Genomic DNA, 16581 nt, shown 5'->3' on the forward strand with positions numbered 1-16581 from the left:
TGTGATTTTGCTGCAGCCAGATGACAGGGTCTCTGTCCTCGTGTTTATTCTCCCTTCTTTCCTTTGGAGTAGCAAGGCTCAACTTCCTCTCTGACTGTGGCTGAGCCTCTGGGCCGTAGCCCTGAGCTCTGGAGTGCTCTGCACCATTTCTCAGCTTCTGGAGTCACCCCAGGACCTCTAAGGTAAATGATGGGAAGCTAGACTAGCTTGGTAGCACCAGATGCTAAGATCTGTGGTGTTTGGGGCCAGGACTCTGCCTGAAGAGAGGAATCCACAGCCCTCGGGAGAGGTAGAATTGTTGGGAGCCTACAGGGAAATCTTCAATTTAGCACCGATGAGCCCCATAACTCCCTGGAGAAGTCTAAGGTCGGCCGAGACCCCAGGACCACTTCCTGGTTAGAGAATGACCTCCTCTTCTGCCAAGCCACAGGGATTTGGCAGGCCTTCAGAGCCAACGTCTCCAGCTGACTGTTTTCTAGGTCACACAGTGCCCTTGGAGATGGAAGAATGATTTGGAGCCAACTCTGAGGCAAGGAGCCCAGCTTTTAATCTGGAAGCCACAGTGCAGTGGCTTCTGTTTGCTGCATACATTTGTCCAAGAGTGGACGGATATCCGACAGATTCTGGAGAGAAGAGACAGACTGGTCCCATAGAACCCTGTGCCTCAGAGGAAATGGGAGAGACCACAACTGGGAGGTGGGCGGGACAGTCCCTAGAAGACCCCAGGGGTGCACAGAACTTGATTCTATGAGAGCATGGTGGACAGCATGGCCTGGTGCTATGGTGTAGATTTGTTCACTGAAACCTCACTGAGCACCTGCTATATGCTCCCCTCCTTGCTTGGGCAGTGGAGACACTAAAGCGAGCAGAGCTCTTCCAGGATGGCATTAAAATATGCACTGCAGCAGGAATACACAGAGGACTGTGGCACGGAGGACTATAAGGAGGGAGAAGGAAGTCTCTGGAGGTGGCTGGGTCTTGAATGGTGGGGGCAGGCAATTTCAAAAGGATGGCTAGCAAGGGAGTACAAAAAAACCATAATGATAGCAGCAGTTCTTCCTTTTTTTAAATGGGTGGGCAGGTTCTAGTTCTGACTCTGTCACATGTGATCTTGAGCAATCATCTCAAGTTTCTGTGCCTCAGTTTTCTTGTGTGTAAAATGGAGGTAACATTACCTACCACACAGCCACATAGATCTGTCGAGTAAACATTAATATTATTAAGCACTTACTTACAACTCTGAAAGTAGGTTTGTCCAATTTACAGAGGAGGGAATTGGTGCTCATCTCACTCATGCTTATGAATTCAAGTCTGGTAGGAGATTTGAACCCATATCCGCCTAACAGCCCATGGCCTGCCTTCTATTCTATGTGTAGTGGGGAAGGACAGAAAGAGGGCATAATGAGATAAAGATGAGGCTTTCTCTCTGAATGGCTGGGATTGATCTTGGCAGACCTGCTGCATCCACATCTGGCCCTTCACATCAATGTGGTTGTCATTTTTACCATGACACTGCACAAAATCCTTTGTGAATATGTCCCGCACAGGCCAGGTAGAAAAAAAAATGAGCAGAAATTTAGCATCGGAATTCCTACCACTCAATAAGAAGGCAAACAAGCCAGTAAAATGGGGGTGGAGGTGCAAAAGGAATTTAACAGACTTCAGAAAATATGTGGCCAATAAGCAAATCTTGAAGAGAAGTACAACATCATTAGTACCAGGGAAATGCAAATTAAAACCAGGAGATACGACTGCAGATACACCCACATGGCTAGAACTAAAATTCAAAAAAAAAAAAAATTAAAGACAAATGTTGACCAACTAGAACTCCCCTACATTGTTGGTACGAATAGAAAATGATAAATTTTGGAGAAAGGGCTGGCAGTTTCTTACAAAATTCAACATATTGCCTACTCTTTGACCACTCCTAAATATCTTCCCAAGGGAAATGATAAACTTGTTTACTGAGTGACTGGTACAGCAGCTTAGTTTGTAATAACTACAAACTTGAAGGAGCTCAGATTTCCATCAATAGAATGGAGAGAGGATGGTATGTTCATATAAGGTAATACTATGCAGCCATGACAATGGGTGATGCATGCAAGAACATGGATGATTCTCAAACTCTTCTTGTGAAAGACGCTCCCACCAAAAAAGTATATATGCATTGATCTTTTCATATGAAGCTCCAGAGCAGATTATATTGTAGAGAAAAATGAGAACAGCAGTTACCCCTACAAGATGGGGGGAGACCAGAAAGAGGCATTAGCCAGCTTTCTGTGCTTTTAGATATGTTGTATATCTTAGTTGCAAGGTGGGTTACACAAGTGTGCTCATCTGTCAGGATCTGAATGTTCGCTTTGGTCTTTCACGTTTCTTCATACAGTTTTACACTGAGAAAAATGCAAACAAATACTGAATTCAATAAGCATGCTGACGTATTTAGGGAGACGTGTACTTATACCTAAAATTTACTTTGAAATGCATTAAAACAGAAGATGAACTGAGGGATTTATTGACCACTAATGTGATAAGCAAGTAGAGTAAGACGTGAACGGTGGAGCTAGGTACTGGGGAAGCACGTTCACTGTAACAGGTGTTCGTTCTTTAAACTTTGCTGTTTGAAAGTTTTCATAGGAAAAGGGCCAGGGTAGGAGCCTGGGGAAGGGTAGGGGTGTAGCTGGAAAACCGCACCCGAGGAACCGGTTAGGTTTAGGACGGAGCAAAGGGAGCCAACGGAAGTGGAGGGGGTAGAAGCCCCGCCATGCGACCCCTCAAAAGCAGGGAACCTTTTTCCGTCTCAACTAGAGGCACAATGGCGGTGGTGGCCACGCTCAGTATTACCGAGCACTTTCGCGTGGGTGGACTATGTCAAAGTGGGGGCGGAGGGGTCCGCAATGTGAACCTCTGCGACGCCCAGCGCCTAAAGTCCCGCCGCGCCCTCCCGCGACCCAGCAGCCCCAACCGCGCCAAAGGGCCCAGGCAGGCCGTCGCGCGGGAGGCCGCGCCCCTGCTTCCGGGACGGCGCCGGAAGCCGCCGGCCTCGCGCTCTTCCCATTGGAGGCCGGCCCTGCGCGGGGGCGGGCGCCGCTGGGAGGCGGAAGCGGCCGCGGGCATGGCGGCGGCCCGGCGGCTCGCGCTGCTGGCACTGCTGCTCCTGGCCACGGGCGGCTGGGGGCATGCGGGGCCCCCACGCGACAGCCTGCGGGAAGAGCTCGTCATCACCCCGCTGCCTTCTGGGGACGTGGCCGCCACATTCCAGTTTCGCACGCGCTGGGATTCCGAGCTGCAGCGGGAAGAAGGTGAGAGGATGAGACTGAAGAAATCTGTGGCACCTGCAGCGAGTGGGGCGGAGGCAAGCCTGGGGGCGGAGCCTGATCCCGGGGTGGGGTCCTGGCCCCTGGGCATGGGGCCCTCTGCGGTGGCTGCTTGGAGAAGGGTGAAATTGTTACTGAAGAACCCCTTTCTTCCGATAGTGGACGTGAGCCCCGTTGAGGGCCAGTCACGCCTCCTGACTCCTAATCCAGTGCCCTTTCTGCAGGGCCAGGATACCTCGCTAAACCTTTAATTAGAGCCCTCTGTCAACTGATGATTTGCTGTTGGTGGTCACCATTTAGCTTGGGTTCTAGGCACAGTGCTAAGTTCTGTGGACCATTACAAAGAAGAAATTGGAGATGCAGAGAAGTTAAGACACTTGTTCAAAGGCACATCGCTAGTAAATAACAGTCTAGCCTGGTATCCAGATCTCTCAGACCCCAGAGCCTCAGTTCTGCATCTTCTGTAGGATGGCCGGGAACTCTCCTTCCAGGATCATCACTCATTTGCACCCCCCTCTCCAGTTTCTCATTATAGGCTCTTCCCCAAGGCCCTGGGGCAGTTGATCTCCAAGTATTCTCTTCAGGAGCTTCACCTGTCATTCACACAAGGCTTCTGGAGGACTCGATACTGGGGGCCACCCTTTCTGCAGGCCCCATCAGGTGCAGAGCTCTGGGTCTGGTTTCAAGACACAGTCACTGAGTGAGTGCCCACCTTGAAGCCTCTTGCAGCCTATGGAGGCAGTGTGGCTGGGGAAGGTGTTGTCACCCTGTCTCTGCCCTGAGGAGTAGCAGTTCCAGCAGGCAGCAGTTCTGGGAAGTGTAAGCTGGTGTTGGGAGGAAGAAATACTACCACTGGGTGGCATTCTTTACCTGGTTGAATATACTTATTTCCTCTAATATTTCCAGACCTGAGTTAACACCTACATATCTCTACAGAGGCCGATAATAAATAATTGAAACTTAATTAGATGTAAAGCAGTAGAAAACTGTGGCAAACTGGATAACCTTTTATAAGACATTCATCCAAAAACAATAACAATGATGATAATAATAAAATAATACAATGAGGGCCAAACACAACATCTATGGACTTGAATTAGCCTATAAGATCCCAGATTTTCATATTAGAGGAATTGCTTTTGGGAGAGAGGTCGAGGTAGTGGTTCTAGGTACTGCAGTTGTATCACAATTTCCTTTTATCCCCACTATGAGAAATCAATGGTACCAGTATGATTTAAAAAAATATTGAGGTAATAGTGGTAGGGACTGCAGAAAGATAGAACTCGGGAGGACAGTTCCACTCAGCCCCCAGTGCATTGCCATGTGGGAATGGAGGCCTACTCTCATCAGATGCTCTCACTTTTCAAGAGATAGCAGAAATCTGAACTTCAGTGTGAAAATTGGCAAATTGAATATCAGCAAGTAATTTAAAAATATAAGAAGTGCTATGTGGGTCAGTGTCATGCACACCGAATAAATCATAGCTACGGTTTGGGTAGAACTTCAAGTTTGCCATCTTTGAGAGTTAGCCAACTGCAGGCTGTGAGGGAGCCGGGACAGGCAGCCCCGGGACAGTGAGTGGGTTTGTGTCTCCATCCAGTGTGGATAAATCTTGGAAGGAGCTCAGTAACGTCCTCTCCGGGGTCTTCTGCGCCTCTCTCAACTTCATCGACTCTACCAACACGGTCACTCCCACTGCCTCCTTCAAACCCCTGGGGCTGGCCAATGGTGAGATGACCCCACACCCTGCCCTTCTTGCTGTTCCCTCTTACCCGGACCTGTGCCTCCTTCCCCCTCAGTTTCCTCCTTCCTCGGCTGGGCCGGATCACAAAGCCTGGATCACAACCCCGAAGACGACTGTCTGCATTGCCCTCTCCCAAGTGGGGGACGAGCACCCCCCTACCCACCCCTGCTGGGACTCTTGGGGCTGGAGAATTGTGTGGGAAGAGGGGAGGACCCCTCATCTCTAGATTGTGCATCCTGAGGAATGGGGGTTGGGGGCCTACCCCAAACAACTTGTGTCGCCCTCAGGCACTAACCACTACTTCCTGCGCTATGCTGTGCTGCCCCGGGAGGTGGTCTGCACGGAGAACCTCACCCCCTGGAAGAAGCTCCTGCCCTGTAGTTCCAAGGTATGGCCAGGGGGTCTGAATGTGGGTGGGAGCCCTAGAGAGCGGGTGCCCCTTTACTGCCCATTGCCCCTTTACTGCCTGACAACCAGGGTACGTGTACAGATAATCCCTGCCCCTGCCCAGCTGCCCCACAGTGCAGGGCACTGACCTTTCATCTTTTTGGCGTCCTTAAGGCAGGACTCTCTGTGCTGCTGAAGGCGGATCGCCTGTTTCACACTAGCTACCACTCGCAGGCGGTGCACATCCGCCCTGTTTGCAGAGTAAGTTGGGAAGGGCCGGTGGGGGTGGCGCTACCTGGGACTCTGAGCGATGGTACAGGTGAAGCCTGTAGCCCAGTGTGGGTGGCCGGCAGAGCCAGCAGCCAGCACAGACGTGCTGATGATCATTCTGGGGACTGGCCATGCAACAGGGAAGCCGAGAGGTTGCCTGACTGTTGTTCAGTAAATCTTTGTCATGGAGCAGAGTGGTTGAGAACAGTGCAGGTGCAACTGCCAGCTCAGCTGGCATAACCTTGAGTGAATTATTTAATTTCCCCGGGCCAGGTTTGCTCATCTGTCAAGCAAGAATAATAGTTCCTAAGCTCAGGGTTGTAGCTGAGTGTCATCCTGCAGTACCCGCAAAGCTGCTTGCACAGGCTCAGGGGGTGCTAGCATCGGACCGGAGGGAAGAGACAACAGGCAGGGGATTGAGGCTGGAGAGGCAACCCCCAGTGATGTGGTTGGAGGAGTGACAGGTCCTCATGGCTACCTGGTCTTGTTGTAGAACGCCCGCTGTACCAGCGTCTCCTGGGAGCTGAGGCAGACCCTTTCCGTGGTGTTTGATGCCTTCGTCACTGGGCAGGGGAAGAAAGGTAAGGCCCCGGTAGGTCATTTCTCTCCACCCCTCGCCAGCCCGTCCTGCGTGTGCCAACCAGGTCTCACCCCAGCCCTTGCCCCACCCTGCTCTCTGCCCCTCAGACTGGTCCCTCTTCCGGATGTTCTCCCGAACCCTCACAGAGGCCTGCCCCCTGGCCGCGGAGAGCCGAGTCTACGTGGACATCACCAGCTACAACCAGGTACTAAGGTCCCCTGCCACACGTTCCCCTCCCCAGGCCAGCCCGCCCTTCTGCTCACCTGTCAGCCCTGTGTGTCTCCAGGACAACGAGACCTTGGAGGTGAACCCGCCCCCCACCACCATCTACCAGGATGTCATCCTGGGTACCCGGAAGACCTATGCCGTCTATGACTTGCTTGACCCAGCCACGATCAACACCTCCCGCAATCTGAACCTCCAGCTCAAGTGGAGGAGACCCCCAGAGAATGGTGGGTGGCCAGTGGGCCGCCAGGCCATGAGGGGCTACAGAATGGCGCATCTTGGGGAAGACCCCCCACCCCCCACCACCAGATAGTAGGCTTGTGTTTAGACCCAGACCTCTGGAGTCAGAACTTCCGGTTTGTAGTTCCAGTTCCTCTACGCTCCATGACCTTGGGTCGGTTCTGCCGCCTCATCTGGAGAACGGGGACAGTGATACCTCGTGGATTTGGATGAAACAGCTAATGTGACACAGAGTTTTTTCATGCATTCATTTAGTTGACAAGTTTTTTTTTTTTTAAGATTTATTTATTTATTTATACAAGCACTGGGTACAGTCAGAAGCGCGGGAGGGTGAGAGAATTCACCAGAGCCAGAGCGGGGAGCAGAGCAGGCAGAAGGACTGAAGTACACTGCTGAGGGGAGCAGCGGGCGGCAGGAGAGGTCTGCGCGCCATGTGGGACCCTCCTCCAGTGCCGGGGAGCAGCCGGGGATCGAACTGGCGCTGCAGAGGCTGCGGGCAGCTTCGCAACCCAGCGCTCAACCGCTGCGCCACTGGGGAGGCGCGACAAGTATTTTTTGAAAACAGAGTTTGCCTTCAAGAAACGTGACATCCACTAGTCAAGGCAGGCACCAGACCATTGTGGTTGTGTCCAGTGTCACCATGAAAAGTGTCTGATTTGGGATGGAAGGAGCACAGAGCTTGGCACCTATACATGCTCAGTAAATAACGGTCATGTTGTAGCATCATCGTGGGCTGAGGAAGAGGGTGACCGGGATGCAAGCTCCCTGGCCCACGGCAGAGCTTTCCCCCAGCTCTCCCTAGCTTTGAAACTCAGGACGTGGCCCCAGGAGCAGGGGTGGGGTGTGACCCTTTCTTTCAGGAGCTCTCACTGTTGGCTTTTTTCTGTGCAGAGGCCCCACCTGTGCCCTTCCTGCACGCCCAGCGATACGTGAGCGGCTACGGGCTGCAGAACGGGGAGCTGAGCACACTGCTGTACAACACCCACCCTTACCGGGCCTTCCCCGTGCTGCTGCTGGACACCGTGCCCTGGTACCTGCGGCTCTACGTGCACACGCTGACCATCACCTCCAAGGGCAAGGAGAACAAGCCAAGTGAGAGCTGAGTCCCAAATCCCTCCAGCCCCCCAGCTTGCTCTCTCTCCCAGACCCTCAGAGCCCTGTTTCTCAGGGTCATTCCTGATGTACCCCTGAAACACCACACAGGCATAGAGTTAGGAATAGTTTCAGAAGCAGAAAAGCTGTTTCTCCCTCTGGCGAGTCTGCGGGTCTCACCTGTGAAGTGAGAATAGTGAGGCCTTCCAGTGTTGGCTCTCAGAGGCTCGGGAGGCAGTGGTCTCCTGGCCCTGGGGTGCATCCTTTTGTGATGATTCATTGTAAAGAGTCGGCCAGCAATTCAGAGAGCGCTGGAAGCAGAACAGGTGCCAGAGCTGCAGTCCATGGGTAAAGAGGTGCCTTTTTTATGTTTAAGCTTTCTCTATTTCCTACTGTTTTTCTAAAGAGGCGCTGATATTTGTTGAGTCCTTTCCTTTGGGTGCCAGGCGCAGCAGGAGGGCCCTCGGTTCTCTGTGAGTGGAGGTGACTGGTGAGGCGGATTTCCAGGGAGGGGTGACCGCTCACACCCCAAACAGCGAGGCCTCAGACCTCTATACCCCTGTATGGTGGTCTCGCTTACCTTCAGACCACTGTCTGCCACCTTTGAAATCTCGGGTTCGAGTATCTTGTGTATTTGGAGGGTTTTCTGGTTTGTTTTTTAAATTTTTTCTCTGGACAATTTCAAACACATACCTCAATGGAATCACACAGGAAGCTCCCGGGTACCCACCCCCAGCTTCACCCCCACTTCTGCTGAAGTGTCTTAAATCCTAGACATCCCATCTGTTCAATTTCAGACAGTTCAGTGTGTATCTCTAATAGATAAAAGGCTTAAAACAATAAAAAAAAAACCTATCATCATCATTCCTGGTTTCCCCAGCATCTTAAAAATAACTTTCTGTGATTGGGTTGTTAGAGTTGGGATCCGAACGGGGTCTTTGCTTTGCATTTGCTTGGCATGCTCTGAAGTTTCTCATTTTCTTTTTCCTTTTTTTTTTTTATTGTTTTCACTTTGAAAAAAAATAGTAAATGGACTTTATCTTTTTAGAGCAGTTTTAGATTTATAGAAAAATTAAGCCGAAAGTACAAAATTCTCATAAACTCCCTCTCACCACCCCACCCCCATTGTTAACCGCGTGCCTCAGTGCGGTGCTGTAAAATCTTTTAATCTATAGCAGTTTCCTCTTTTTTAAAGAAAATCTATTTGTTGGAGAAACTAGGTCATCTGTTGTGTGGACTGTTCTGCATTCTGGGGTTGTCCTTGGGCTGCTGTTTCAGGTATTCTGCCCTCCCCTGCCTTTCTCGTGTGTTGCTGGTTAGATTTAGAGACTCGATTAGATTCAGGGCCCATATTTTTAGCAAGTCAACTTCCCAGGTGGACTTCCTGTTGCATCCTGTCGCCTGGTGCCCCAGTTTTGTGATGTAGAAATTGATGAACTTGAACACGTCCTGGGAAGGCTGCCCTGGAAACATCTTTTCCCTTTTCAGAGACCCTATTCCTTTCCTCAGTCCGCTGGCTTCTAACTTGCACAGCCCACCTTCTAGGCACCCAGTTCCAGGCCGCAGGGCCTTGATACTTGGGGGCTAGATGTGCCAGTGCTCTGAGCCACAAATGAGGTACAGCTGACTCCCTCCTGTCCGCAGGTTACATCCACTACCAGCCTGCCCAGGACCGGCTGCAGCCCCACCTGTTGGAGATGCTGATCCAGCTTCCAGCCAACTCGGTCACCAAGGTCTCCATCCAGTTTGAGCGGGCGCTGCTCAAGTGGACCGAGTACACCCCAGACCCCAACCACGGCTTCTATGTCAGGTGGGCTTCACCCCACCCCCTGCCCTTTGCTGGGAAGCCAGAGGGGAGCGCAGCTCATGGAGTATCTGTGTGCTTCTCTGCAGCCCATCTGTCCTCAGTGCCCTCGTGCCCAGCATGGTGGCAGCCAAACCCCTGGACTGGGAAGAGAGCCCCCTCTTCAACTCCCTGTAAGTGTGACCTCAGCTGCCTGCTTCAGGGTGTGCGTCGGCACAGAATCCGGGCCCCGCAGGGTGGGCTGGGGCTCAATGTTGCCTCTTCCATAGTAATGTGTGGCTTTAACTCCATCCTAGCAAAAATCCTAGTGATCTGCATTTGAACAGACTAAAAGTGGATTCTGAAGTGCTTCTAGAATAGATAGATGAGAAGAGCAGTACTTGCTAGTATACGTTTATTTACTGATTCTCTTAAATATTTCCTCAAGCACTTACTAAGTGCCCGGGTCTTCAGAGAGCCCTGGGGGATTTGCCCATGTTTCAGTCTAGAGGGAGATTCTGTTCTGTTCTAGACAATAATGGGGCCAGGGTGGTGCTGAGGAGGGATCTAGCAGGTTACCCAGGAAGGCTTCTTTGAGGAGGTGGCCTTCAGCTGACACTGGAAGCTTCGTTTCCGCTCCTGAGCCAGCCCAAGGCTGCTGGACACTGGTCAGGCTTGCATATCTGGCTGTTTCCAGTGAAAGGCTATGAGGGAAGGAAATCCTGGACACCCTGACCGTGGAGCATTGGCCCAGCAGCCTGGGAGTGGGAACGGTGAGACGGGGAGCAGCAGCAAGTTCAGCCTTACCCCTCCCTGTCTGTGCCAGGTTCCCCGTGTCCGACGGCTCTAGCTACTTCGTGCGGCTCTACACGGAGCCGCTGCTGGTGAGCCTGCCCACGCCCGACTTCAGCATGCCCTACAACGTCATCTGCCTCACGTGCACCGTGGTGGCCGTGTGCTACGGCTCCTTCTACAACCTCCTCACCCGAACTTTCCACGTCGAGGAGCCCAGCACCGGCGGCCTGGCCAAGCGGCTGGCGAACCTTATCCGGCGTGTCCGGGGTGTCCCCCCACTCTGAGACACCCCCCTCACAGCTGGGGCAACTTTTGCGCCTGGGAAGAGCTCCACTTTCTACCACTTGCTCTCTGGCCTTGGAACCAAACTACCTGGGCCAGGGCCGATAGCTGTGCTGTCCGGTGTGGGAGCCGGGAGCCGAACGTGGCATTTGGATTTCAATTAATTTAACTTAAAAATCCGTTTCCTCAGCTGTACTTGCCACCTTTCAAGTGCTCAGTAGGCAGAAATTGCTAGTGGCTGCTGTATTGGACATGCAGAGAAAACGTTTCCAACACTCCAGAGAGCTGCCTTGGACAGCACAGGGCATGCTGAGGAATCCACCACCGTGTGGTGGATGGAATTTACTAGCTATGGAATAAAAAGTGGTTTCTTCCTTGTTTCTTTGCCTTCTGTCCTTGAGCCCCGGGAAGAGTTAAAGACTAGGACTTGTTTGCCGGGTGTTTGAGCAGGACGTCATACCCTCTCCCCTCCTTCCTACCCCCCAAAAAACAAGCAAAACTACTTCCTCCCCCCATAAATTCCTTCTCATCTCTACATGCCCCTCTCCTGCCATCTTCATTTCACCTTAATTCCCAGAACTCCCTGCACTCCCTGACCCTGAGAACCAGCTCCCAGTCCCCCAGGGCGGAGCTGGAGAGCCCTGTTTCCTAACCAGTCGCACCAGTGAGCTCACTGCTCATCTTCTCCTCCTCTGACTCTAAAATTCACCCACCTTGTCCAAGTCCCTTGTAGCGCTTTGTACTGCTGCGTGGGGTGCTGTCCACCTCGATCTCTAAATTACTGATGAGCTTAGTTGGTCCTCACTTCTCTCACCCCCACTGCAAACATGCCTACCCGTAGCTGGCTCAGCTCTGCCGTGGAGGCCTCATCTTTCCAGTTCCCCAGGCCCTAAACTTTGGAACCACCCTAAATTCTCTCTCACACCCCAGGTGTATTCCAACCACCAACCTGTTTTCCTCTGCCTTCAAAATAAATGCAGAATCTAACTGCTATGGAAGGAGAAAAAAATTTCCCTTCTGCCCTCCCAGGTCTTTCAACTGGCCTAATACTTTTTTTTATTTATTGCTTAAGATTTATTTATTGCTTTTCTTTCTCCCCGGCCATCTTGGCGGCTGTTCTTGGTTGGGGGCCATCCCGCACCTAAGGCAGGAAGATGGTGGCCGCCAAGAAGACGAAAAAGTTGCTGGAGTCGATCAACTCTAGGCTCCAACTTTTTATGAAAAGTGGAAAGTACGTGCTGGGGTACAAGCAGACTCTGAAAATGATCAGACAAGGCAAAGCTAAACTGGTCATCCTCGCCAACAACTGCCCAGCCTTGAGGAAATCTGAAATAGAGAACTATGCCATGTTGGCGAAAACTGGTGTCCATCACTACAGTGGTAATAATATTGAATTGGGCACAGCGTGTGGAAAATACTACAGAGTATGCACACTGGCGATCATTGACCCAGGTGATTCTGATATCATTAGAAGCATGCCAGAACAGACTGGTGAAAAGTAAATCATGCGAAATTTTTCTTTAATAAAACTAGCCAGAGCTTGTTTTAAAAACAAACAAAAAAACAAACAAAAAAAAGATTTATTTATTTATGCAGACAAGAGCTGGGGTACAGGCCAGAGATGCAGAGGGTGAGAGGATCCACCAGAGACAAGAGTGGGGAACAGAACAGGCAGATTGACTGAAATACACTGCTGAGGGGAGCAGCGGGCGAGACAGGAGAGGTCAGCTGCACCATGTGGATTGCTCCCTGGCGGGCCGGGGATCGAACTCATGCTGCAGAGGCTGCCGATTGCTTCATAGTGCGGTGCTTAACCGCTTGTGCCACCAGGGAGGCCCTGGCCTAATAATTAAATTAACGTAAGACAAATGAACAGGAAAAGAACAAATTGTATTTCATACATATGTAGGCCTCAAAGATAGAAGTCAAAAGGGCAAATGAGACCAAAGCAGGCTTAGAACTATCTCAAGCTTAGGAGGGACTGGGAACGGGGCCTCCAGCAGGGGAGGAAGTTTGATAATTAGATGTCTGTCCTCCCACACAGATGGCCATTCAGATAAAATCAGATAACATCTCTGATATTAGTTCTCTTCTGGGGCCAGTTCCTCTATCTAAATTGCTTAGCTAATTAAGGGGGTGGTGGTCAAGGTTTTCCCTGAGCCTGCTGGGTCTTGATTGCCTTCACATCAAAATAATCCACATGTAGGCAGCTCTCAGCTTGCCCAGGCGTTTCTTTTTTCCTTTCTCCTTTTCCTAATAAGCTTTTAAATGTAAGAAAAAATCTACACATCAAAGAAGCACATTTGGACCCTTCCCTCCTTCCCACCAACTCCACTATCAGTCATGGTGAGGCCTTCCTGGTCACCCCTCTGTACTGCCAACCTCATGCATGCTATTTCCAAACTCCTGTTTTTCTCTCCCGCTCTTGCGGCCAAGGAGCCTACTATCTATCTTACTTGTGTGTTAATGATTAAGCCCCAGAAAGGCAAAGATTTTGTCTTGTAACTGCAGTGTTTGGAACAGCGCCTGGTAAGTGGTTTGCATTCCAATCATTAAGGGGTGAATGTATGACTGTCAGGCGGTCATGTTGCTGAACAGGCCAGGTCACTCAAACATCTGTAATTGGGGCCTTGAACTTCTTGCTGTACCGGCGCCAGGACACTTTTCTCTTACCCGTGCTGTCTGGCCTGGTTCCTTCCACTGAGGCTTCTTGGGGCTCTGCAAGGGTAAGCCTGGGCACAGCCCTCTCCAGGGGGGTTGGCACGAGGCAGTGGCTTCTGGGAAAAAGGCCAGAGGGGCTGAAGGCCAGGTCCATCAGGTCGCCAGGGCACTGTGAGCTGGGTTCTCCCCTCACAGAGCTGGGCTGTGTGTGGAACTGCTCTGGGATAGCACTGGGAGGTTGGGGTGACTCCTAGCCTCTGGGGCTCCCCAGGAGAACAGGGAGGAGTAGCTGAGGGCCTTGCACAGATGGTGTTGGCAGCAGAACTCCAGTCCCTCGTGTTTCCCTCCACACCTGGGACAGATCCTGGTAAACAACTACCTGCCCTGGACAGAGCCCACTAACACTGTGCCCGCACGTGGCCAGGACACAGCAAGCCCCACCCTCTCTGGAGACGGAGAGAGATGGCTTTGTTATAGGACAGGGAGAGGGGCAGCCCAAGCCCCGCAAACCTGCCTATTCTACATGGGTTCTGCCATCCGCCGCATCAACACAAAACATATGACACTTTAATGGGAAGGAACTTTAATAAAAACTAGGAAACAATACAGGTAAGGCAAAGAGTCTAGTTTCTAAATGAAGCACCCAAAGTTACCCGTCCCCTCGTGGGTAAAAGTCCATCCATATGGGATTGGCCCAGAACAAGGCCCCAAAGCCTGCCACAAGTCTAAAGCATCTTCCAGTGGGGACCCACAGAAAAGGGTCACAAACAACCGGACAAACCCGGAAGGAAAAGAGCAAAATCAACATCAAGATAAAAGCTGCCATTGTCACCTCCCCACAGGTCTCACCCACATCTGTGTCACCCAGTCCACGTCCAAAAGACAAGCGCAGTTTCTTCACGTGTCTCTAGGCTCCACGCGCCTCCTCCAGGTCTCCTGCCTCCATCCTGCTTCCTTCCTTCCTCAGTCTCTTCTGCAGCTTCTTTTCTTGCTGCTCAGCTCCACCCTCCCTTGGGTGGGGCAGGGAACCTCCCCCTTTCCTGGGGACCACCCTGTTGCAGCTTCAGGGTCAGGCAGGCTTGACAGCTGCACCCCGGGAGCTGTGAGGTCCCGGCCAGGTGGTCTTAGAAAGCTGAGGGGGGATTCGAGGGGCTCATCAAACCCAACCTTCCTCCAGCTACCAGGATCTGGGGATGGTCTGGTCCGAGCCCGCTCCCTGCAGTGGGGAGGGTGGGGTGTTAATGCCCGAGACCTGGATGGTCCGTGCCTGGAGCCAAGAGTGTCGGAACACAGAGAAAGGGTTGAAGCCCGTCACCTTGCATCTCCAGCCTCCCACCTCTGCTGGGGCTCTTTCCTTTCATGCCTCCTGTCATGTGCCAACTTGTTCTAGACTCTAGGGAACCAGAAGTAAAAAAGAAAGGAAATCCCAAGCTATCACGATGCCTACCATTTAGCAGGAGAGACAGACAATAAACAGTCATGTGTATCAATAAATACGTAGTATAACTTCCGCTGGTGTTATGTTCTTGAAATAAAGTGATTAACATGATGGGGATGATAAAGCCTTCTCAGGAGGCAGAAAGGAGCACAGCCCTGCACCAGGTGATAGAGAAAAATCATGAAATTTGGGGGAGCTTTAATCAGAGGTGATGGCAGGTACAAACACTCTGTAGCAGGAGCCCCTTAGTGTGTTTGAAAAACAAGCGTGTGTGGGCAGCTGGAACTTAGCGGGAAGAGAAGGAGGACTTGGAGTATCGGCAGGGACCGTGTAGGCCCCAGGCCTCGTTCTGCACTGATGGTGGGCTAACGCGTAACGAGACCTGACTCAGATTTCTCTCTGGGTTTCTGTACATGCTAATGCACAGAGCTGGGTTATAATAGTTGCTTCAAGATACTCTCATCATTGGTCACGCGTGGCCCCTACGAAGTGTGTTATCCACCCATATGCACGCATGACAGCGCAGTCAGCCCCCGTCAGGGAGTGTAGTTAGCTGAGTAGATGTTTAAGAGCTCACACCAGCTGCTGTGAGGAGAACGGGCTGTAGGAGGTAAGAATGCACATAGGGCAGACAAAGGGGAGACGATAGTCATCAAGAAGAGGGGTGTGGGCGGTCACCGTAGAGATGGTGGGAAGTTGAGTGAGTGTGGGGTAAAGAGGCCCAGGACTGACTATTGCACGGAGTGTGCAATGGATTCTATGCATCCGTCCATTCAAGGATTAATTCACTAATGATTCATTCAGTGCTTGCTGGTGAGTCATCACGCCATGTAAGACCTTTGCAAAAGATGCTGCCACACGTGGTCCCATGTTACTGTGGCCCATGCTGTTACTGTGATGGAGCATCAGTCTCCAGGCAGAGATGGACACACCTAACACACAGGAACAGGGCTGTGGCCCAGGGACCCCAGGGAAGGAGTCATTCTGGTTGTTGAGAGACCAGTACTCAGCTTTGACTTACATGGAGCAGGTGTTCAGTTCTTGTCTCATCTCTTGAATTGATCTGACCTACTAATTGAACTCCCTATTGTGGGCCTCCCTGGTGGCACAAGGGGTTAAGGCACAGCACTATGAAGCTGTCTGCAAACACTGCAGCATGAGTTCGATCCCCGCCAGGGAGCTACCCACATGGCCCAGCAGACCTCTCCTGACTTGCCTGCTGCTCCCCTCAGCAGTGTATTTCAGTAGATCTGCCTGTTCTGTTCCCTACTCTGTCTCGGTGAATCCTCTCACCCCCACAGTCCCCACATCCACCCCCCCCCCCAAACGCCCTGCACCTCTTGTGCTGCAGCGGCTGTGAATAGCTTCTTAGTGCTGAGACTTAACCCCTTGCACCACCAGGGAGGCCCCTGAAAGAGAGTCTTGAAGGCAGAGTGTTCTTGACTGCCCATTTTTATCTTTGAGTATTTTGAATATGTCCTTCCATTTTCCTCTTGTTTGTACAGTTTCTGCTGAGAAATCTGATGAAAGGGGGGAACTTCACACACTAGACATGTCCACTCTGAGAGTAATGATGAGCCTCTCCGAGGGGGCATGTTTGCTAACAAACCTACCCCCCTCCCGCCAACCTACATTCTTCTAAGTCGTAAAGGGGATTTGACATGATCATCTCTTCTCTGATTAGGAAAGAGCAAAAGATTTAGGCAAAGACAGAAGCTTTTCAGCCTCACGGGACTTCACTGGTCCTAGATCAAAGTACTCAGGATG

The 16581-nt window shown here is 51.5% G+C and overlaps 1 protein-coding gene across 1 annotated transcript; it reads left to right on the forward strand.

Moving 5' to 3' along the window:
* Positions 1–3094: 3094 nt before the first annotated feature.
* Positions 3095–11109, forward strand: PIGT (phosphatidylinositol glycan anchor biosynthesis class T). The gene is made up of 12 exons (XM_037499427.2): positions 3095–3302; positions 3840–4017; positions 4918–5045; positions 5349–5449; positions 5623–5709; positions 6212–6299; positions 6406–6503; positions 6585–6750; positions 7655–7855; positions 9500–9665; positions 9749–9832; positions 10465–11109. The coding sequence occupies exons 1-12, from the start codon at positions 3116–3118 to the stop codon at positions 10715–10717; spliced, it is 1737 nt and encodes a 578-aa protein (XP_037355324.1). The 5' UTR covers positions 3095–3115; the 3' UTR covers positions 10718–11109.
* The last annotated feature ends 5472 nt before the right edge of the window (positions 11110–16581 follow it).

Source organism: Talpa occidentalis, unplaced genomic scaffold (assembly GCF_014898055.3).
Source record: "Talpa occidentalis isolate TD23 unplaced genomic scaffold, MPIMG_talOcc4v2.1 talOcc4.10, whole genome shotgun sequence".
In the NCBI taxonomy this organism is placed as follows: domain Eukaryota; kingdom Metazoa; phylum Chordata; class Mammalia; order Eulipotyphla; family Talpidae; genus Talpa; species Talpa occidentalis.

Bases quoted from the DNA above. Each gene is read 5' to 3' on its own strand.
- PIGT (XM_037499427.2), top strand. From the start codon at position 3,116: ATGGCGGCGGCCCGGCGGCTCGCGCTGCTGGCACTGCTGCTCCTGGCC. The intron at 4,018-4,917 runs GTGAGTGCCCAC...GTCTCCATCCAG, and splicing joins TTTCAAGACACAGTCACTGA to TGTGGATAAATCTTGGAAGG. The intron at 6,751-7,654 runs GTGGGTGGCCAG...TTTTCTGTGCAG, and splicing joins GAGGAGACCCCCAGAGAATG to AGGCCCCACCTGTGCCCTTC.